Source organism: Lissotriton vulgaris, chromosome 4_1 (genome assembly GCF_964263255.1).
Source record: "Lissotriton vulgaris chromosome 4_1, aLisVul1.2, whole genome shotgun sequence".
NCBI lineage: Eukaryota > Metazoa > Chordata > Amphibia > Caudata > Salamandridae > Lissotriton > Lissotriton vulgaris.
This window is the reverse complement of record NC_141691.1, coordinates 1468871721-1468895147: the sequence shown is the minus strand read 5'-3', so window position 1 is coordinate 1468895147 and position 23427 is coordinate 1468871721. Positions and strand designations below refer to the sequence as shown.

General features: G+C 45.3%; 1 protein-coding gene across 17 annotated transcripts in view; it reads right to left on the bottom strand.

The window, feature by feature from the left end:
• The window catches only part of DTNA (dystrobrevin alpha), a 693791-nt gene that overhangs the window by 31853 nt on the left and 638511 nt on the right, over window positions 1–23427 (bottom strand). For all 17 annotated transcript variants that reach the window (XM_086965704.1, XM_086965706.1, XM_086965705.1 and 14 more), the window contains one exon: window positions 20222–20268. In XM_086965704.1, coding sequence (XP_086821830.1) covers window positions 20251–20268 — 18 coding nt within the window. In that variant the 3' untranslated portion in view covers window positions 20222–20250. The remainder of the gene's footprint in view (window positions 1–20221; window positions 20269–23427) is intronic.

Here is a 23427-nt window from a genome sequence, read left to right as displayed (position 1 = left end):
TCCTCTAGGGTGCCCAAGATATAGCTAGGCGGTGCACAGAATTAGGATGTCAGGAACAAGTGTGCTTTAAGAGATTTCCTAAAGGCCTGAAGGTTGGTGTTTTGCCTCAGTGTGAGGGGGAGCGTGTTCCAAAGGGTGGGACCCTTATATGACAGTGCTCGGCCTCCCTGTCTAGCCCTCCTAACATGAGGGATCTAAAGCAACAGTTGATTACTGGAACGCAGGAGACGTCCAGGCTTGTACAGGTTGAATTTTTCAGCCAAATATTTAGGGCCCGAGCCAAAGAGGCTTTTGTCTATTATACAACAGATTTTAAATTTGACCCGTTGCCGAATGGGCAACCAGTGAAGTTTCTCCAGGAGGGGGCGTGAGGGTGACCTAGCTGGAGCATTGAGGACCAGTCTTGCCGCAGTATTTTGAGCCACTTGTAGTCTGCCAAGCTGTTCATCATTGGCAGATATAAAGAGGTCGTTACAATAGTCCAGCCTGCTGACCACAAGAGTCTGGACAAGGGTCTTTCTGTATCTGTCAGGCAAAAACGGAAACACGCGCCTCAAGAGTCCGATGACCCGGAAGCAGGACCCGGTTACCTGGTTTGCGTGCTCTTTCAACAACAGTGCCTGGTCTAACCGCACCCCTAGATTCTTCACCACCTGCTTAGGACATGGGACCGGTCCTAAGTCCAGTGGCCACCATTCTGGTGACCACAGAAGGGGGGCCTCCCCAAAGAGCATGACCTCAGTTTTGCCCATATTACATTGAAGGCAATTAGAGGCCATCCAATCAGACACTGCTCTCATACCTTCAGCAAAGGATTGTTTAATTGCAGGTGTGAGGGTCTGGAATGGAAACAAAAGCTGAGTGTCGTCAGCATATGACACTGGGGTGAACCCATACGCTCTCACAATGTCAGCCAGGGGGGCCACATACACATTAAAGAGTGTAGGGCTTAGACATAAGCCTTGTGGGACCCCCTTAGTGAGCTCCCTAGAGATAGAATAGTGGGATCCCAATCTGACACCTTGTGAGCGGCCCGAGAGAAAACTCTCAAGCCAGGACAGAGCCAAACCTCCTATCCCCACCTTCCGCAGACGACCGAGAAGAATATCATGTGATACCGTGTCAAAGGCAGCGGACAAGTCTAACAGCACCAGAATCATAGAGCCCCCTCTATCCTGTGCCATCCTGATGTTATCGGTCACGGAGAGAAGGGCTGATTCGGTGCTGTAGTTAGGTCTAAACCCTGATTGAGTATAGTCAAGACCTCCCGCTGCCTCGATGAAATTAGACAAATCGGTATTCACATGTTTCTCGGTCATCTTGCTTAGATAAGGCAAAAGGGAGATGGGGCGGAGGTTGGAAAGGTCAGTCCATGGCAAAGCTGCGTTCTTCCGGATGGGATTCACCACAGCTTTCTTCCATTCTTGGGGTACTTGTCCCTCCTTGAGGGAGAGATTTATTACTGACTGAATCTCGGGCCATAGCAGATTATCTAAAGAGGCAACCATTTTAGCAGGTAGAAAATCCGCAGGGGACCCTGTTTTGATTTGACTAATCAGGGAGGTGACATCAGAATGACTAACCTCCGGAAACGCAATTAGCGAGCCACTATTATGTATTAATGACAATGGGGGAGCAGTAATGACGTTACTCCTGAGTCTAGTGGCCTTCGTGATTTTTCAAAAATCAGCTCTATTTTATTCTCGAAAAACAGAGAGATATCATCACAGAGAGATTGGGAGAAGTCATCAGGGCTCTCACAAGCTACCGGTTTCACAAAGGTCTGTAGAATCTTATAGAGTTCTTTGGAGGAGTTGCCCGCTTCTGCCAACTGTGAGGTAAGACGGTTCCTCCTGGCCAACCTGATACTTTTATGATAGGTAGACAAAGCATTGGAGTATGCTTTCTTGCTTTCCTCAGGGTGGGTTTTCCTCCATATTTTCTCAAGTTTTCTGCACCCCTGTTTCTCCAATCTAAGTTGTTCAGTATACCACACCTCTTGTTTGGATGTGGGGTACTGTTTGTGTAGTTTCAGAGGAGCCAACAGTTCGACCGCCTCTGAAAGAGCTTTGTTAAACTTAGATAAAGCAGACTCCACATTGTCTGCCCCTGAGATAATGGGTTTCTTCCAAACCCTCTGTAGTTCCCCCGCTGTCACCTTGTGACATTGTCTGCGCCAGACTGCAGGGAGAGGGCTTTTGGTTCGACTTGTCCAGGCCTAGAAGATAAAATTCGACCATAAAGTGGTCTGACCAGCTCACTTGGGTCGTCGGTCGGCACCGAATTTTGGGGCAGTTGGAGAAGACTAAATCCAGGGTGTGTCCCCCTATGTGCGTAGGGCCAATATTCTGTATTTCAAGCCCTAGTAAACAAAGATCGGAAAGCAGAGCCAATGTGTCAGGGTGAGTGGGGATATCTACATGGATGTTGAAATCTCCCAAAAGAATAAAATCTTCTTTAGCCTTAAAATGCGGAGCCAATAGTTCCGTTAGAGAGAGTGTAAAGCCTGTACTGGGCCCAGGAGGGCGATAAACCAGTGCTCCCTTCCAGTGGGCTTTCGACGCCGAACTGATCTTAAAGATCATAATTTCCATCAAAGAACAACTTCTTTGTTCAAGTATGGAAATCTTCAAACCCTCTTTATACACTATGGCAATGCCGCCCCCAGTTATGATTGGACGATCAAATTTCAAGATCTTATACCCCACAGGGACCCCCAACGTGATGGCAGGAACCGTATGCGGTTTCAGCCAGGTTTCCGTTAAAAAACAGATATCTGGTTTTACTGTATTGACAAGATTCCAGAATTCGAGGTGATGTTTGGGCAGGGAGCGGATATTCAGGAGAAAGCTTTTTAGACCATTAGGTACTAAAGTTTCCCCTGTGTTGCTGCCAATAGAAGTGGTAATATGGGAAGCCTGGAAGCGACAGTGGATACACGAAAAAGGGCCTTCAGGGCATGGCAAGAACCCAGAGCACAGCCTGCCAAGGACACTGGCTGCAGATCTTTTAGTGCTTGAGCTGTATACGTAATACCATGTACCTCACTGAAGTCCTTGCCCGTTAGAGTAGGGTCCATGGTCCCTGGTCCCGTCCTGTCGCGGACGGGCGCAGACGGGCTACTCTTTGGCTACTCTTCGGCGTGTCTTCAGCTTACCTGCGCGCGAACGCTGCGCAGGTAAGCCGAACTTAACCCTTTGTGAGTGTTTGTATAGCTCTCTGCACTGGGGAAGAGCAACAATTCTCCCTGATGGGGTATTTGGGTCAACACTTGCAGACAGCTCTATATATTATTTAGCAAATAGCCGGTTTGTCTAGACAGTAATAAATGATATAGACTTATAAATTCGTCTGTACTATCAATATAGAATATATAGATTCTAACATATTTATTTTTCAACCAATAGGGAAGATTTCTTAGACATCCTCATGCTAAGAATCACTTAATCTATGAAGATGGGAATATATTAGATGTAGTGATCCTGATTACGAGATATACATTTTGACATGAACGATTCGGGGCCAAGATGGTGCCCAGGTATTTCTAACAGGGTTTTCGAACCGGTCTAGATGTTGAAGCACATGGTCATTACCACATGATGATAATTAGCCAATGGAGATGTATTTAAATAGTACATGCGATAGTGAGAGTATTTCTCAAAAGGAACGCATATTGGCGTCCTTGCGGCACGAAAGTTAAAGGTAAGCATGTTTAGGTTTTCTCTATAGGTATTGCCTCATTCAATAATATAGTACAAGCTAGGATGCCCAATCAGCGAGTGTTGGGCAGCACTGGCTTTGGTAGGTGGAAGGGGTTTCTCTTCCGAACTACTCGCATTGACCACAATTTAGGAAGCAGTGACGTTCCATAGGTAACCAGTAGAGTCCCTTATTGTGTTTCAGGGATATGCGCACGTTTTGAAATGAGACACGCTATAGTGAGTACAGGGGGCAGTCCAGGGAACAGTTGAGCAAACATCAGCAAAATGCCACAGACACAATCAATACACACGGGTGGCGGTGTTGTTGTTTACCCACATGCACGCAATGAGGAAGGTAGATAAAGGAGCCTGCTTGGTAAAATCGCTCTTGAGCAGTTCAAGGCAGTGACCGCTTGAATCTTTAAAAGGACTGGGTGCCCCATTACAAACCACATGGATATTTAGGTCAAGCCATTTGACTATAAATGGGCTCATTTAGACATCAGGATTATGGCAAAATAAGATAGGGACATATGGGTCTAAGTGTCCCGAGCTTCAAACTATATAACATATGAACACCGATTATGTAATAGAATGGTCACTAATATGATAGGCGTACTTAAGCGTGTTCTATCAAGAGTTAGATGGCCTCCCCAGAGATGTTTAATAGGGTAATTTGGCAACCCTACTATTAAACATAATGTGGGGTCTTGCTTTTGCTGACATCTAAGAACAGGGGCACTAGTTATCATTTATAAATATGTAAATGGAAAAAAATATATTTATCACTTTTATCTTTTAGAAGATGAACAGCTTTCAACACTTTTCATACAAATTGAGTGGTTGTTTCTAAAACCTTAAGGATAATTCATTTTCCGTATGAAACTTTCCAGTCTGCATCATTTTCGTCAACTGGTCATATATTGAAGTGACACTAAGCAACGGTGAGCAAATGAGTTTGCTTTATGCAATATAGAAGCTAACTATAGCGCTGAGTGATACATATGCTTATTTTGTTGCTCTCACTTCTTCTAGAATGCGTTCTTGGACGATGGTCGTCCACAACTGCCTTGAGCTTTTAGGATAAGAAGCCCTTCTGGGACACTAATATTTACTTATTGGTCCCATTAAGTAACTTCGACTCATATCTATGGAGGAGTGTGTTACACTTTGCTGATGAGTAGAGTGAATGATGTATGAAGGCCTCAGTGTAAATAGTATGACAGACTAGAGATGCTAGCAAGTAAACTAATTTAAATAAAGTGACGAACAAGGGTGTCAACACTACTGGATTCTATGTTTGACTGATATGGAAGCAATGACTGCATGATGTCACATAGCGTTTGAGACTGGTTGGTTGGAGACAGTACCACTGCAGTATGGGATGCACTGGGGTTTTGATGTCTTGTTAATATAAGTATTTCCTTTAGCCTTGTAATTAAAACAATTGCTACACGAATACCATAATATGTGTATTATATTTTCTTCACAGGTTTTAATCATTTTACCCTACACATGTGGAGGAATATATATGTGTGTCCTGAAGAAGGTGGCAATACATTGTGAAATGCACCGAAGCACGTCGACTTAACTAATTAACTGAATCTGTATAATTTTTTGATACAATAGATGATGATTTCAATGCAACATCATGTATCATGTATAATGGTTGAGCGTATAGGTACTAATGAAATAGACAATTGTTTGTTGTCTTTTTTGTCTCTACCTTTTTATTTAAATGTGATCATTTATTTTTGTGCCGAATTGTAGCTTTTTAAATGCAATATTTACATTTTTTAAAATAAGTGTTTTTAATTCCATGGAGGTGATATGATCACTGCATTATTGTTGATATACATATTGCAATCATTTGCAATCAAAAATGGTGTCTGCGAACACACCATTAAAGCTTTGTATTTCTCTCTATTGATGTGTTACTGGATTTGCTTGTAAACTCTTGATGTGGCATTAACTTGAAGGGTGTCTGAAAAGGTGTGTGCTGCGGATGCATGTGCTATGGTGATTTCCCAAGGGGAGATTTGATTTCTATATTTCCTCTAATAACATAAAGCAAAGAGCAAATAAACAAGTTGCCATAAATATTTCCTGCTTTTACAATGAACCTTATTGTGCAATTAGAAAGTACACAAATTAGAACTTCACTTATGGTTTATGACTGGCAAAGAGCTGGTTGCTGCTTAACCTGGGTAGAGGGAGTTGGGGATGTTAACTTTAGTCTTTGGCTGATTAACCTCTCCCATGCAAGTCACACACTGTCTGTGGTTATGTACATGGGAGCTATTACTGTCAACCTGTAGCCTGCTACATATGTTCAGTACAAGTAAGTGGCATGGGTAGTAAACAAAGAAATGCATTACCGACTTGCAACATGCTGGCATGAAATGTAAGAGGCATGGCCACGCCTGCAAAAGCCACACTTACCTGAAGCACAAGTGGATACACATCACATGCATCCGCGAAACAAACATGCCAGCCATAGAACTGCAAGGACTGACAATGAGCTGGAGTGGCCAAATGGAAGGCACAATGTATTCACCATATTCTGGACAGGTGTTGTTATGGATCTCACATGGCACTCCATTTGTAATCCAGACTAGGCGGGTGGATTCCAAGGGCAGATATGGAGTGGTGGAGGGATTACTAGATGGGGACCCGTTAGTCTTGTTCGTAATATATTCCCAGAACAGTAACCGCCCAGCATTCCTGGATTCCCTCACTCCTTATCTAGTTGATAACCTTTAAATACTGCACACATGGCGAGGGGATTTCAACTATGTTCCTGACACTGGGGTTAACAGATTCTCCCCAGAACTCAGAGGGCCGAGTGATAGCCCAGTCTTAGCCAGGCTGGGCCTCATGTGCCCTTCTAGGAACATTCATCCCCTCCAGAGAGAATATTCATACTACTCTGAAGTCCACAGCCTACACACCAGGCAGGACACAGAGTACATAGGCTGCGCACTATTGGACCACAACCTCCCCCCAAGATTGTGTTAGGCTGGGGCAGAACACAAACACAAACACCCATTTTGATATTGAATGTCCGCACTATAGCGGGTACCCCATTTAGGGAGACACTGGGCAAACCCATAACAGAATACTTTGCAGACAATGAGGGAACACCCAGGGTTGGGATGACAGAATGATGCGGGGAATTTGCTTAAAAACAACATACAGTGTCAGGAAGGGCTTCAATACAGACAGTCTGGTAGCGGAAGAGGTAATCCACAACAAATAGGTTCAGTTGGCACATGACTCAGGTGATGCCCAAGTTATCAGAGACTTGAGAAAGACTCACAGAGACTTGGTAGATAGGCTGGGCAGAGTGGACTACCAGGAGTCTGTGGCAGGTCCAAACTTCGAGAAAATGATCCAGTTACTGTACACCCAATCAATGGCACGTGTGCACACAGGCCAGGCGATATCAGAGCAACTCCCAGAAAGCTGGGGCATCAGACAGGGCTGCCCACTATCACTCCCTATTTTTACTATTGCTATGGAGTCGCTGGATTGCCTTCTATGCAGCAATGGAGTGAATTGGGGCATCAGAATGAGTGATAGGTGGCAGACTGTTTCACTCTCATTGACGGGGAGTGCCAGGATACCTCATGGGTGATAGCGCGCTCTACAAATCAGCATAACATAACTCTACACTGATAACACACTTATTTAAATGAGAGATGGTTGTGAGGCTGAACCGGAGGTAATTAGCATTTTAGACGGATTTGGAGATAACTCAGGCCTGAAAATTAACTGGAATAAATCATGCTTGTTCCCGTTACTCCAATTGTCAGAGGTGGAGTGCAATGAGACACTTCCTACAAGATCAGAATGGAGATTTGACTCCATTAAATATATGGGCGTGAACCACAAAGATGAAGGTCTTATTGAGGGCAACCTGGGTAGAGTGGTTATGGCAACGCACCAGTCCAACAAGTTCTGGATCTTGCTGCCATTAGCAATAGTAAGGAGGCTTGTCCTGCCCAGGCTGCATATTTTCCTATGTGCTCCTGTTAAGACTACCCTATCGCTTCTTTAAACAGCTGAACACGATCCTCTCTAACCTAATATGGGGCGTGAGTAGAAATATATGAATGATTCAGGGGTCTTGGGTTCAGAGAACACATACGTTGGCTGAAAGCCTGAGGAGCGGACTGTATGGGACAAGTGGGTGCAATGTCTACAGCAAGATATTACAGGTAAGACATGGTCCCTTGCTCAAGAGTATGCGCAGCAGGTCTCTCGGAACCCCAGATTGAAATCCACAAATGTAAGTACCTATATCGCATGTACCCCAACCCAAAAACATTGCACATACGTTTGAGAGAGCAATATCTTGCTGTCCCTGCTGTCACCAGGTCGACACAGATTTCTTCTATATGGTGCGGCGATACCTCGTAATAGCACAATTCTGTGAGAAAGTTCTAGGGGCACTGGGAGAAATATCTGGGAAGACGGGGAATCTAGACCCTTCACTGTGCCTATTAAGCCTTATGTCTAGATCTTTAAAGACTAAGTTCACAGAACTAGCTCTGGTTCTGATTAAATGCTGTATAGCAATGATGTGGAAATTGCCAAAAGCCTTTTGGGTAGGAGTCTGGCTTAGGGACTTATGGAAGTAGGCTACTGCTGAGACCAACACACTTGTCGATGTGCAGAGGAGGAAGGGGATGCGACAGTAGGTATGGTTTGGGACACATCTATACAGGCAGTAGAGGCCAAACCACACATGAGAACGTCTTGAACTATGGAGATCACAAACTGAATATCGAGCAGCTGAGGATTGTGGTTTACACACTGTCACATTCCAGCAAGGAAACATTATCTTCACCCCCATTGTTAAACTTAGAACGATAGCATAGTATGGGTTACATGGGACCTAACAACTGATTGAGTATCAGACTAATGAGCAAAGCAGACAGTAGTAAAATGTGTTAATGAAAGTTGTATGGTTATACAGTGATAACACTGTGTTATGTTTTAATTGCTTAGGTGGGCAAGTTAGTTACTTTTGTTAATGCCTTATCTTGTAGAGACATGATCTAGCCACAGATTCCTTACCTTTGAATTTCCCAGACATCAGACTAGATCCGGTAGATTTTTCTTAGAACAATACCCCTGCGCACTGGTATGTGGTGTCGGCCGACTCCGCGTTACATCGTCTGTGCCGTAATGACGTCTGCGTCACCTTTAAAGGCACCACCTCGGCGCGCTGATGTCAGTTAATTTTCACTACTTTCCAAGCCAGAAGTACAGAGCCATGAAGTGCACTGACATTGGTGTGTTTTAACAACTAAGGCCCTGAAAAGGATCAGCTTTGACCTTAGAAACCTGTCCGCAGTGTGGGAAGGATGGGTGGGTTGGTAAGGAATCTGCGGCCAGATCATGTCTCTATCAGATAAGGCGTTACCGAAGGTAAGTAACTTGTCCATCTGATATAGACATCTAGCTATAGATTCCTTAACTTTTAATCGATACACAAGCAATTCCATCCCCGGAGGAGGGACTGCGGACAAGTTTAGACCAGAATGTCCTGCAAGACTGAATGGCAAAAGAGGCCTTCCCTGTGGACTTAACCATTGAGGCAGTAATGCTTGGTAAACGTGTGCAGGGATGCCCACGTTGCTGCCTGACAAATGTAAAGAACTGGAACTTCACATTCCAACACGGTGGTAGCAGCCTTAGCTCTGGTGGAAGAGTTCTTCAACCTTCAGGAGGCTGTTTCTTTGCCGGAGCGTAGCAAATCTTGATGTAGAGGACGACTAATTGTGAGATAGTTCTCTTCTGCACTCCACAACCTTTCTATGCCCCAGCATAAACCACAAAGAGTTGGTAGTCGAGCCGGAATTCTTTAGTGTGGTCCAGGTAGAACGCCAATGCTCTTTTTGGATCCAGACGATGGAGTTGTTCCTCTTCCTTACAGGGATGCAGCAGATCATTGAAAGTGAGCAATGTGACCGATTACCCCACAAGGAATGGTGTTACCACTTTCGGAAGGAAAGAGTCCCTAGTGCAAAGAACCAACTTGTCAGGGAATATTGTCCTGTAAGGAGGCTTTGATGACAAAGCCTGCATTTTGCTCACCCTCCTGGTGGATGTGATTGCCGCTAAAAAGGCTGTTTTGATGGTAAGCAGCCAGAGGGGGCACCTCTGCCCGTGACCTCTGAACATACTCCAGCTGTCACCACTGATACACCTGTGAGACTCCCTTTGGAACAATTCATGACACTTGCAAACTTGAAACCCCCTAACATGACCAATAACATGGCTCTTCTCTCCTTAGCACACCTTATCAACCACTTCATTAGTCCCAGCCCCCCACTCCTCAATCATGACTCCATCTCTGTTCCTGCCTCGCCTCCCCTGGTTCTCCCAAATCAGTTGCTCCCTATCACCAGACGCTGGAGCACCCTCTCCCCTGGCCCCCAAACACACATCACGGCCACCTGTTCCAACACCACACTTGACTCCAAACTTATTGAGATCTCTCTAGAGCTTCATCAACTTAACGCTGACAAACAATGCCTAATATCCTTCATCTCTGAGCTAGCTAATTATTGTTGCCTCAGCAGGTCACTGGGTAAGAACAGACACTCCCTTTCACATTCCAACAACAATCGTGTGAGACAGATGTCAACCCCGCACATCCAATGGGATCTCAGAAACCACAATGTCTCCGCATTGGACCTGGAGAACAATTCACTACCCTATCGCCTCAACCAGGCCTGTCAGGATGAAAGATAAGCTATCGGACAAAAGTATTTACTCCCTCCTCCTCTCATGCAAATCTAAACACTGCGACACCCCAGACAACTTGGGTCAAATCCACAGAGAGAACCTAGGGCTTGAGCAGTTAACAATTCCAACCTCAAGCAACCAACCTCAAGCACATTCCCATCACTCAGGCTTCCTACGCTGTCTTAATACTCCACCTGAAATGTATGCTACTCAATTGCAGATCAGCATCTAATCAAGCGGCAGATATTACTGACCATATACGTACACATGATTTCGACCTCTTAGTCCTGACTGAAATATGGCTAAATGACTCCTCCTCACCATCTCTCAACATTCTAGTACCGCCTAGGTACAACATCATCAGATTAGATAGACCGAACAGACGTGGGGAGGTATTGCCTGTATTCACTGCAACAGTATCTCTGAGAAGCAACACAAAATGCCACTCTCACCTCGTGGGAATATCAAGGCATCGATACCTTGTGTAATGATAGACCTCGATGCAAACTGCATGTGTATAACCACCCTGCAGGAGATAATCTCCCATTCATTGAACAAATTATGGAAATCATCATGACCAACTCTGGTCTACACTGTGCCCAGATCTTCATTGGTGACATTTGGAACCCACTGGAATGACACAAATGGCCAACCAGTAATTAGCCTAGAAACTTTCCTACCTGATCCAAATCTGCGATAGTTCCACCCACAACCTGGGAGCGACCTTGGATCTAATCATCTCTAAGGCCAAGTCCATTCAACTTGAATCTAGCGTTCCTTGTGATTGGACTGACCAACACTGCATTATTTTCCTCATTCCTGAATTGCTGTCCTCAAAATCGGCTCAAATAAATTAAAAAAACAGACAGTAGAAAAGGAGCACTCGATACATAAACCTGAATGAACTGACATCTATCAGCAATTACATCCTACCCACTCCTGAGGACTTGCCAGATGTCCAGGTCCTTACTGATCATTACAATAATTCAATGACAAACATTCTAGACTCTATTGCACCTGTCCAACTAAAAAGAGTGTCCACCAAAGACTCCAAGCCTTGGTACAATGGTAGCCTAAAAGCTGAAAGATGCAATCTAAAATTGGCTGAACTGTCATGGGGATTCTTCCCCTCTCTTGAACACCTCAAGCAGCTAAGATTTCTGAGATGCATTTACAACAAACACATTTGTAGTTCAAAAGCAAACTTCTTTAGGAAACAGCTAAACACACCAGGAACTGACCTAAAAAACTTTTTGAACTTTATATTGCAATCTTACAGGCAACCCAACCTTCTATCTGGGTCTAATCTGCAGCCTAACTGCGAAGAACTTGCCACCTTCTTCCTGGGAAAGATAGAAAAGATTGAAAGCGACTTACGGACTGCATTGGATCTCCTCCCGGTCCTTTCACACATCAACTCCACACACCCATGTGGCCTGCACCCCACCAAAAAATAATGCCTCATGGTGTTCATTCAAAGCATTTGATGAAACTACCATACTAAAAATCCAGTCAACACTTAAACCTTCAAACCACTTCAGTGATCCGCTTCCTTTGAATATCTTCAGTGACTCTGGACCAAAATAGTTAAATAGTTAACACTTCATTACTTCTAGGCACTATACCAGACTGCCTCAAGTCGGACAGATAACCCCCATTCTTAAAAAACACACAGCGGACAACTCTCTCATAGCTCCTTGAGAAATGTGTTCGTGCCTAGCTATGCAATTGCATAGAGCAATTCCAACTCTAAACCAATACCAATCTGACTTCCGTCAGGGACACAGCACTGAATTGGCCTTAACTCGCATAGCTGATGATATGTGACAGATGCTTGATCAAATTGAATCCTGCCTTCTAATACTCCTCGCCCTCTCATCAGCATTTGATACTGTCAAACATGACAGCCTCCTTGACTTATTGGCACGCAAGATGGGGCTTTCCGGTCCCATCCTAGACTGGTTCGCCTCCTTCCGCCACAATAGATCCCCCCAAAAAAAGATTAATCATTCCCTGTCCAACTCCCCAACTGTCTTGTTAGGGGTACCGCAGGGTTCCTCGCTTTCACCCACTCTCTTTAACCTGTTCATGGAGCTGTTAACCGATATTTTGGAATCATCAAACATCAATTATCACATGTAGGCCATTGACACCCAACTTTACCTGAAAATCTCCCCCCTTGAAGATAATAGGTCTCTCAACGCAACTCTATAAAGAACTCAAAACTGGTTGACCTACACCCACCTCAAACTAAATACTCTCAAAACCGAATTCCTTTTAATTGCACCCTCCAAACAATCACTCGACATTGCTGAATTGATGAAACATTTAACAGCCCTCAATTGCATTCCGCACATCAAGGATTCCACGAAATCACTGGAAATAATGCTTGACAAGAAATTGAACATATAGGAGCACATCAGCTCAACCACCAGAGGAGCTAACTTCCAAATGAGCATCTTAAGGAAAATCAAACCCTTCCTCCCCCTTGATGACTTCAAGTCAGTTGTTCAAGCACTAGTGATTTCCAGGCTGGACTATGGAAATATAACCCTCTAGTGCCTTCCTAGATCAAAGTTGGCTTAACTCAGCTGCAAGGCTCATTACTGGATCTAAATGCAAGAACCACATCACACCTGATTTGAAATCACTAAAATGGCTTCCTTACGAGGCAAGAATTTATTGAAAAATTGCTTGCATGACACACAAAGCCATACATTCCACTACCTAGAGGTACACTGCATACAAACTGGAGCGGTTTGGTGGTTCTTGGACCTCAAGAAGCACCACGTCTTTACTGTTGAAACAAACTTACAATCAAGCCTTCTCGGGCATTGCCCCGAGAATCTGGAATTTTCTACCATCTGAAATCAGAATTAACCCGTCACCTGCATCTTTCAAAAAACAAGTGAAAGTGCTATGGGTGAACATATTCTTGCTCTAGCTCCCATGATCCCTACTCTCTGGCACCGATAATGAACACTGCCAGCACTTGTGCTCTTTCTCCTGACACTTTGGCCAGTTCTGTTGGACTAGAGGGAGTTCTTCACCCCACCTGGGTACTACTACTTCCTGTACTGTTATTTTGATTGGTATTATTGGTTATAATTACCTGCCTTATCTGTTTCTCTCACCCATATAATTAATAAAGGGCGATGTTGTACTAGTGGGAGTTCTTCATCATCACCTAGGTACTGCTACTTCCTGTACTGGTATTGCGAATGTTTTTATTATCAGCCTTACCTGTTTCTCTCACCCTGATCATTTGTAAAGTGCTCTGATATTCTCTTGGGTCATGTTTGCGCTATATAAAACTCTAAATAAATAAATAAATAAATTGTATTGAGGTTCAAACGGAGCGCCCATTAGGAAGGTGAGAACCACATTAACATCCCACTGAGGCATAATGAAAGGGGAAGAGTGGAACATATGTACAAGTCCCTTGAGGAACCGATTTACAATGGAACATTCAAATAATGAGGGTAGGTGTGGCAGCCTCACAAAGGCAGACAGGGCTGAAACGTCCCCTGTTAGAGTGTCCACAGCAGAGCCCCGCTGGGCATGGGATAAAATAAAAAGCAAAATATCAGAACGGGAAGGAGAGAGAGGGTTGATAGACTTTTCTGTACAATATATTATATGTTTGTTTTATCGGCAGGTGTAGACTGTTTTGGTGGGGGGATGCCTAGTTGCCAATACTTCGGGAGGTAGGCCGAATGCTATCAACTGCCGCCGATCAGTCTCCACATAAGAAGGCGAAGAATTGACATGTTGGGGTGGAGAACCCTTTCCTGCTGCTGCGACAGAAGATCCTCCTGAAGGAGAAACCTGATCGGGGGATCAATGCTCCGTTGGAGAAGCTGTGGATACCAGACTCTCCACACCTAGTCCAGAGCCCCAAGAATGACTTAGGCCCGGTCGTTCTTGATCTTCTTGAGAACTCTGGACAGGAGTGGTATGGGCAGAAAGGCGTACAGGAGGCCAGAACTCCATTCAAGACAAAAAAGTGTCTCAGAGCGAGATCCACCTTGGAAACTATCGCATGCAAAACTGCTGACATTGCACGTTCTAGGCGGAGGTGAACAGATCTAACCAAGGAATTCTTGACTGCTGAAAGAGACCTTGCGCCACCTCCGGATTGAGACACCATTCATGATCCTCTAGACATCAACAGCTGAGTTTGTCCGCCCTGGCTTTCAGTGAACCTGCCAGGTGTTGAACCACCAGGGATATGCCCCGCTGTTCCAGCCAAGTCGAGAGGCGCAGGGTGTCTTGACAAAGGTTCCATGACCCCACCCCGCCCTGTTTGTTGCAGTACCACATGGGTGTGGTGTTGTCCGCGAACACTTGCACTAGCTTCCCCTTGATGGAAGGAAGGAAGGCTTTCAATGCCATACAAATCACTCGTATCTTCAGCAAGTTGATGTGGAGTCCGGATTCTGCAGTAAACCAGAGTTCTCTGATCTACACCTCTCCCAGATGGCCGCCCCATCCCAGAAGTGACAAATCTGTCACCACTGTGAGATCTAGTTGGGGAAGGGAGAGAGGTCTGCTGGTGACTCAACTGCGGTTTGTCAATCCATTCTGCAATTCCTGTACCGTTCCCTCTGAGATCTGGACCATGTGGGAAAGAATCCCCTGATGCTGCGCCCACTGGAACTTCAGGTCCCACTGGGGGGCCCGCATATGCCATCTGGCATGAGTCACTAACAGGATGCAGAAGCCCAAAACTGTACTGTGTCCAGAACAGCTCTGATGAAAAGAAGCTTCTGAGAGGGAGTCAGGTGTGACTTCGGCACATTGATAGAGAGCCCCATCGAAAGCAGGAGGTACGCCATAATCTGGAGGTGGGAAATGACAGCTTGGGGCGAGCCCGCCTTCAACAGTCAGTCATCAAGATAGGGGAAAACTGACACCCCTAATCTGCGCAGATGAGCTGTGACCACCGCCATCACCTTTGATTATCATCTGAGGGGAGCTGGTGAGGCCAAAGGGGAGCACAGTGAACTGAAAATGCTCGTGGGCTACGGTAAACCGGAGGTAGCATCGATGAGTAGGCAAGATGGGAATGGGGAACTTGTCATCCTGCAAGTACAAAGCTACCATTCAGTTTCCCGGGTATCAGGCAGACACGAACTGAGCTAATGTTAGCATCTTGAACTTTTTCTTTTTGAGGAAGTAGTTGATAGCTCATAGATCTAGGACAGGACGAAGGCCCTTGTCCTTTTTTGGGAACAGAAAGTAGTGGGAATAACAACACCAGCCTACTTCTTGTGCCGAACCTTCTCTATGGCTCCCTTGACTTACTCCTGAAGCAAAACAAGATGATCTTCCATCAGCCGGTCATAAGATGGAGGCATGGAGGGTGGTTAATTTGAAGGGGAAGTAGTATCCCCTTCAGACTATATGCAGGACTCACCTGTCTAACGTGATGGTCTGCTAGTGGTGTAGGTGATGGCTGAGCCTGCCACCAACTGGCTGCCCATGATCGAGAAGGGTAAGACTAGGAAGGCTTGGTGGCTCAGGCTGTGGTGGGGATGGGGGGTGGACTGACATGACCGTCGGCCGCCCAACCCACGAGGTTGGAACAAGCAACGCTCTCGGCCGCCAGGCGGTAGTTGAACTTGTGCTGCATTGTGGCTGAGATAGGGCTGGCATGGCTGAAAGCCTCTTCTGTAGCCACAATAGTAGCAAAATGCAGACTGTGGACGTGTGGCCACTGAGAGGCCAGCGAGTCCTTAAAGTGCTCCAGCACCATGTCTGCATTGTCTGCGACGAGACGGGTGCCATCAAAGGGCATGTCCATGAGAGAGGCCTAGCATGTCCCGAAAAGCCAGGCGTTCTCGACAGGCATGGTGTCAAACAGCCACCGTTGATGAAATCGCTGTGACCAGTGAGTCGGTCGTGTCGAGACCACAATGGATGGCGAACTTTTCAGCATCTGTCCCGTCTGAACCTGCTTGGGAGAGGATGTCCCGGGCCTCCTCTGGGACCTGTGGCAGCACTTGCACAAGGGTTTCCCACAGAGAGTGGGGATAACAGCCCAATAAGCGTTCGGTGTTCACCGACTGCAATCCAAGGCTGGTGGAAGCAAACATTTTCCTACTCCAACTATCCAGCCTCTTGGAATCCCTGTCCGGGGGAGCAGAAGGGAACATGCCATGAGAAGTAGAGACTTGGACCACCAAGCTCTCTGGGGTAGGGTGGGTTGTGCGGAAACTTGGATCGCCTGGTACTGGGCAGGGGCGGTGGGCAATTGTCCTATTCACAGGACCCCCTGCGCTGGCCTTAGACCAATTTCCCAGTAGGACATCTGTAAGGGCCCCATTAAAGGGTAGCAAGGGTTCCCGAAGAGAAGACACCAAGCTGCAGGACCTCTGTCAAGATATTAGTCTTGACCACCATGGAAGGGAGCTGAAGGTCCAAGACCGCAGCCGCCCTTCACAAAAACATAGGAAAGGATGCTCCCTCAACCACAGCCATTGTAGGGGAAGAAAGCATGCCAGAATCTGGAGAGGTGTCCAATCCACTGGTCCTACCCAGTTACTCATATCAGTCCATTTTTTGATAAGGCTGGTCTTCTATAGGGTCCAGAGACCCCTCCCAATGTTCTCTCACTCCTAGCCCCGCAGAATACGGCTCAGGCTCACTTCTAGCCCCTCAGAATAGGGCTAAGGAAACAAACTAACCTAGAAGTTCTAATGGTACTGGTATCAGCGTCGGTCGATGCGGTTTCGGGTCATCAGGAATCAGAATTGGGCTGGCATCACTGGGGGGCAACTGCAGTGCTGGGAGCATGGGCGTCCGGGAAGGTCGCAATGGCTCGACCGGCACTGGATTTAATTCATCCCCGGATCCGTAGGGGGACATTGGGTACAAAGCCACTGATGTTGAACGAGATGCAGCCCCCTTTGACAACCTGTTGTCTGAAAACGCATTGGTAGGGTCAGGCCTCTCAAAAATAATGCGTACAGCCTCATAGAACTCTTGGAGTTGGGTGGGGGTTGCTCCGGCTCCTGGAAAATCCAGGAGGTGCAAAGCCGACCCAGGTACAGGTTCCGAAGAACGAGACATAGAACACTGAGACATCTCTATTATGTCGGCCGACGGACTGGAGAAGTCAAAGCATGCATGCTTCGACTTCTTTTGCTTCTTGCGCCTCTTACCTGAGTGTCCCTATGATTTGGAGTGGGACGAAGAGGGCGTGAGACTCTTGGACTAGCTCCCAGACCTTCCTCTCAACCGGGACTATGATCCAGACCCCTAGGAGTCATGCAATGCGGGGTCGACTGCCGGGCCACGTAGCTTTAGGGACTGCTCCCTCAAAGCCTTCTGAGCCATGGCCAGACAGTCGGAACCCGACTTCGAATCGTGGTCGCACTCCAGGTACTACATTCAAACCAGATGCGGGTCCGTCACCAACATGGTGTGGTGACAGGAGCCGCACGGTGTGAACTCAGAAGTCTTCCTAGACATGATGGAAAAAACCTACACACTAAAAGCGGTCAAAAAAAGTCTGTCAAAAAGTGACAGAAGGTATCTCTCTTCATGGAACAGCGCTTGACTGGCGCGCAAAGAGAAGAACTGTCGTCAGTGCGGCGAGATGGTGTCTGTATAGGTGACGCAGAACTCACTACGGTGCAGATGACGCAGACAACGTCATGCAGAGCTGACCAATGCCACCTACTGGCGCTCAGCAGTACTGCTTGAAGAAAAATCTTGTGGATGCAGTTTGACGCCTGGGAAATTCAACGGTAAGGAATCTGCAGCTATATGTCTATCAGATATTGTTTTATTTTCTTTTTCCTTGAGGCTCCTGTGGCACAGATAATGTGGAGTTTGATAATGGACTAGCAATATGGGATATGCACTCCAAGGGTTGGCAACCAGTGCAATTGCAAGATTGTGGTAAACCTGTTCCTAGTCTAATTGTGGTAGAACAGGTTACGTGATTATTGGTAATTTGAATCATCAAAAACTACAAAATGTAAGTAAAGAGAAATTTTTCAAAAAATAGTTGTCATAAATATCTCCTTTCCACTTCATTTTAGAAAAATATATCAGAAAAAAGAAATGCCAATTCCCGTGTTCCTTGTTTTACACCTGACCGTAAATTATACTCTGTGAACTGCCTTTCACAGCTGCTACTGGCTCTGGCAGCAGGCACTGTGATGTCAGAACTAAACTGTAATAACTTATTACAATTGAGCAGCTACGTCATTTCTTTATTACTGGAGACTAGAGTCATCACAAGTCACCTGTAATACGGAGAATAGAGAATGTCTTTTATACGGGAAAAACAAGATCCCATGTATTATAACACTAGCCAGTGTACACCACAACGTGAGCTGTTTCAAGCTGCGTAATAATAGGATTTATTAGAACAATGGGATGTTAGGAGCTCCATTAAAAATAATGGGGTGCTCTGGGCTTCTAATGGCCAGTAGAAGCCCAGAGATCCAGCATTCCAATGTTTGTTCACAGCTTTAAACAAATATGGCTAGGGAACTGTTAAACTTCAACAATATATATTCAGTCCCACCAGGGGTTATATTATGTAAAGTGCCCCCAAGGCATAATGTCCACTTTCTGTACCCAAGGAGCACTTTGGTACATCAGTAATAGGGTGCACCATCCCTGTTTGCACCTGGCACACTTACATTAAAGGTGTACCACAATGCAAACAGGGACAGTGCGCCCTTACAGTAATACGGCCCCAAACAGTCTTAAGATATGGTTTTGGTTCACCTACTTAAAGGCGTGCCACGACGCAAACAGGGACAGTGCGCCCTACAGTAAAAGGGCCCAATCAGTGTACCTGACAGATATGGTTTTGGTTCAACCATGTTTTCTGCTGGGTTTGAATACTATAATCTTGGTGGTGAAGTCATTGATTATGGTAATAGTAGTGCCACGGAGGATGATCACGATGACCTGGGGATTTCAACAGTGGTAAGATAGAACATGTACTGTGAACAAAATATGGGAGAATTAAGCTTGCATTACTTAAGTAACAGAAATCTTTGAACTGCGTAACTGAAAACCTGGCGAGATTGCAATTCACGTCTTGAGATTTGTAAATAAAATCTTTATTTCCACAGAATGGTAATGTGTGTGCAAATGTTAACAAGGTTTACTGTTGCTATCATTTGGATTTGCCCTAAAATACTTCACAACTTATATTGTTTAAAAAGCACCATGATTACCTATTCCTACAGAAATGTCACGAAATATTGCCCCTCAAACCTGAGATTCACACTCAATGTGTCTTAATTACCCTTAAACCTGTATCCACAGCCTGTTGAAACAAGGATTTGGGTGTTCCTCACCAATAAAAACATTTCACCAGCTTCAGGATGAACAGTTTAACTCGCCTGAGCGCCTGGTTGTCTCTAACATAGTCGGAGGCTCTAACAGAAGGTGACAGAATTGCATCTTTTCTGGCTGGATTTGGAAACCGTGATCAATGGGGAATATCAATCAATCAATCACAATCACAGAACTTATATAGCGCTAAAGGCCAAGAAAGTGGCAACAGAGTGCTGGGGGTTGTGTATGCTAAATCAATCTCTTTTACATAAGGAGTTTGTGGATGCCATTACATCACATCAGAATCTTAAATTGAATTAGATGAGCAGGCACGTATTCGGACCATCATGTTAACTTTTAGCACGTGTATGAATACAGCACAACAGTGAGAACAACAAATGCCAATAGAGATTATTGGCAGCAGCTTTTGTGCACCATGTTTTAATACTTACTTGAGGAGAGTGACATCCCGACAGTGCGCTCAGCCCTGCAAACTGACCTGTGACCAAAGAAACAATCAGATAAAGAAATACAATTATAGTCAGTTTCACGGTCAATGTCAGAATTATTGTAAATCATAACCACGGGTCAGATCTTTTTTTTTACAAAACACAGTGAGAAATTGTAGAAACTCCAAGTGTAAGACAAAGACATCAATACCCTTTAGCCGTGCCCAGCTGAAAGAGAGGCAGACACAACATTAACAGAGAGGAGCTTTTACTTTTTTTTCTGTAGGTCGGCTAGTTTTACCTCATATATTGGCAGGGAGAGCGTACATAGGAAGGGTCATTGGACAACAGAGTGGCGGCCTTCTCACCTACTGCATCTTTTGGGTAGTGAGGTAGTGTGTGCCTGGAAGTGTTAAGCATGTGCCCAGGGATGCAACATCGTCATGCGTTGCTGAGGTATTCTGGGGAATTCATGCACAAGCATTTGTGGGTGGGGCAAAGGGGCTTAAAGGTCTATCCAGAATTCTCTGGAAGTCAACAGAGTACCCTCAGTGTAGGGTTAACTGGGACATGTCTTTATACTCAGTGAGCAGACTGTCACATGTATAACCTCATTACTGACCAGTCTTTCCATTCCTGAAACTACTAGCATGAGATTCCTAAAGTATTATATCTGCCCACTTCGTGCCATAACAATATGCCATTGCCCTGCATGGAAAGGAGTAGAACATATGGATAGATAAACTTAGAGTTTAGAGGTGCCGTAGAGAAAACTGCAACCGTCCCAGTGCGACAATTGAATTCTGGGTACTGTCAGGAGTCTGGCCCCTGTGGAACGAAGTTATCTGGCTGGTCATACCAGACAAATAGATTTTGAAGAAAGGGGCGTCCTGTATGGGTTAGTGCTTTGTATGCCAGACACAGGGCCTTGAATTGGATGTGTTGTAATACAGGGAGCCAGTGCAGGCAGCGAATCTCTTTGAAGACGGATTTGTGCCTAGGAATGTTAACGAGCAGCCGAGCCGCTGTGTTTTGAACAGTCTGAAGTTTTTTTAAGCATTGCTTCAGTATGTTCAAATAAAGCCCATTACAGTAGTTTAATTTTGATTGGATAAGCAATGTTACCACTATCTTTCTTGTGTCTGCAAGGATAGATCTTCCTTATATTCTTAATAAGAAAATGGGAGGCGGAGACAATGGCGTTTGTCTGATGTGAGGGTTTTAGTTTATTGTCAAAAGAAAATCACAGAGAGGCAACACAAAGGTACAACAGCATAAAATGCTATAAAAGGAAAGGATTTTTCCGGACTCTTCAATGGCCTCAATCACAATATTTTAATAGTTGCTTTGTTCAAAACAACGACGCACTAATACAGCCAACCCATTTCACCCTGAATAAGGCTTCCTCAGGGCAATAGACAACTGTACTGTGATTGAATAAATAGTTTCTTAGCTGTGAAGTTGATGAAGAAATTCGTCAAACCTAAAATCGCTGAAGTAAGAGAGGCACTTGAAGTGTATCACTCGTCCAGTCCCGAGCGACATTAAGTTGTTCACTGTGGTAAGTTGAGACAAAACAGTTAGAAATTCCAAATAGTAGACGCGAAGGTTCAGAAAAGTTTGGTGGGACGCGATCTTTCACGCTCCCGCCAACACGGAAATACTCATACTCCCAAATGTTTTGCCTTGTGCACTGGTTTAGGTGATTCGCGGATCTCTGCCCGCCACCATAGTTTGCCCCAGTTGGGGTGCATATTGCCAAAATTAGGACCTCAGTTTTATCAGATTTGAGTTCGAGACAATGTGTACTCATCCATCTATTTATTGCACTCATGCTATTCTGAAATTGTTGAGCGGGAGCGGCTTGATTCTTATAGGTAGCCACCACTATCTGGGTGTCGTCGGCGTGGGACGTCAGACTAAACCCAAAGTCACGGATCAGGGGAGCGAGTTCAGAGATGTAGACATTGAAGAGAGAAGGGCTTAAGGAAGAGCCCTGTGGCACTCAGCAGGGGAGGGTATACGGCTCTGAGTGATACCCATCTACTGATACTGTTAGTCTACAGTCCTTGAGAAAGGAGGATAGCAGGGCTAATGCCATTCCCCTGACCCCCAAGCTCTCCAGCCGCTGCTGCAGGAGAGAGTGATCCGTGGTATCGAAAGCGGCTGATAGATCGAGGAGCATAAGGGCGACTGTACCTCCTCTATCCATCACCTCTCTGATCTCTTCTGAGGCTTTGATGAGTGCAATTTCTGTACTATGCTCGTAATGGAAGCCAAACTGGGAGTGATCGAGCAAATTGTTTTCACGAATAAATTGAGATAGCTGCATATTCATGATTTTTTCGATTATTTTTGCTGGCAGTGGCAGCCAAGTTATAGGTTGATAGTTATACGGGTTGGATCCATCCAGATTGTTTTTTTTTTTAGCAATGGAAGGATGGATGACTCTTTCCATCTGGAAGGAAAATTACCAGAATGGAATGAGGCCAGGTCTCATCACTTCCGCTATTTCTTTCAGAAACGCAGGTGGGCATGGGTCAGAAGGAGACCCCGACTTTGCTTCTCTTATATATTTTTCCACTACCGCTAAGGATGTAGGGGAGAACCAGAGGAGGATGTTATTTATAGACTCAGGGCGTACTGTTCAAGTAATGGGAAAGTGGCCTGAAGTATCTTCAAAGACCTTAAAAATGTCCAGGACTTTGGCTTTAAAGGCTGCTGCGATATCATCACAAAACTTTTGGTTGCGCCTTAATCCCTATGTTCTTGGGTACTGCTAGCTGATTTACTATCGCAAATAATTCTTTAGACACATTTTTTGCTTTCTCAATCTGTTTAATGAAAAAGTCCTTTTTCTCTGATATCAATAAGTTTTTATATTGTGAAAGGGTGGTTCTATATACCTCTCGATCTGATATGTGGTAGTTCGTTCTCCAAAGCCTTTCTAGTCGACGGCACTTTTGCTTTTCCTTCCGTAGTGCATCAGAGAACCAGTGGGCAGAAGGGATACTCCTATTCCCTGAGGTTTTTTTGTAGGCACCAAGACCTTAACTGCATCGTCAAGCCAGTCGGTGTATTCGATGACAGCTACCTCTGGGTGAATATTAAAGTAATAGTCAATCAATCAATCACTGTACATACCTGTGAGGGTCTCAAGGCGCTGGGGGGAGGGAGGCCGCTGCTGATCGAAGAGCCAGGTCTTGAGG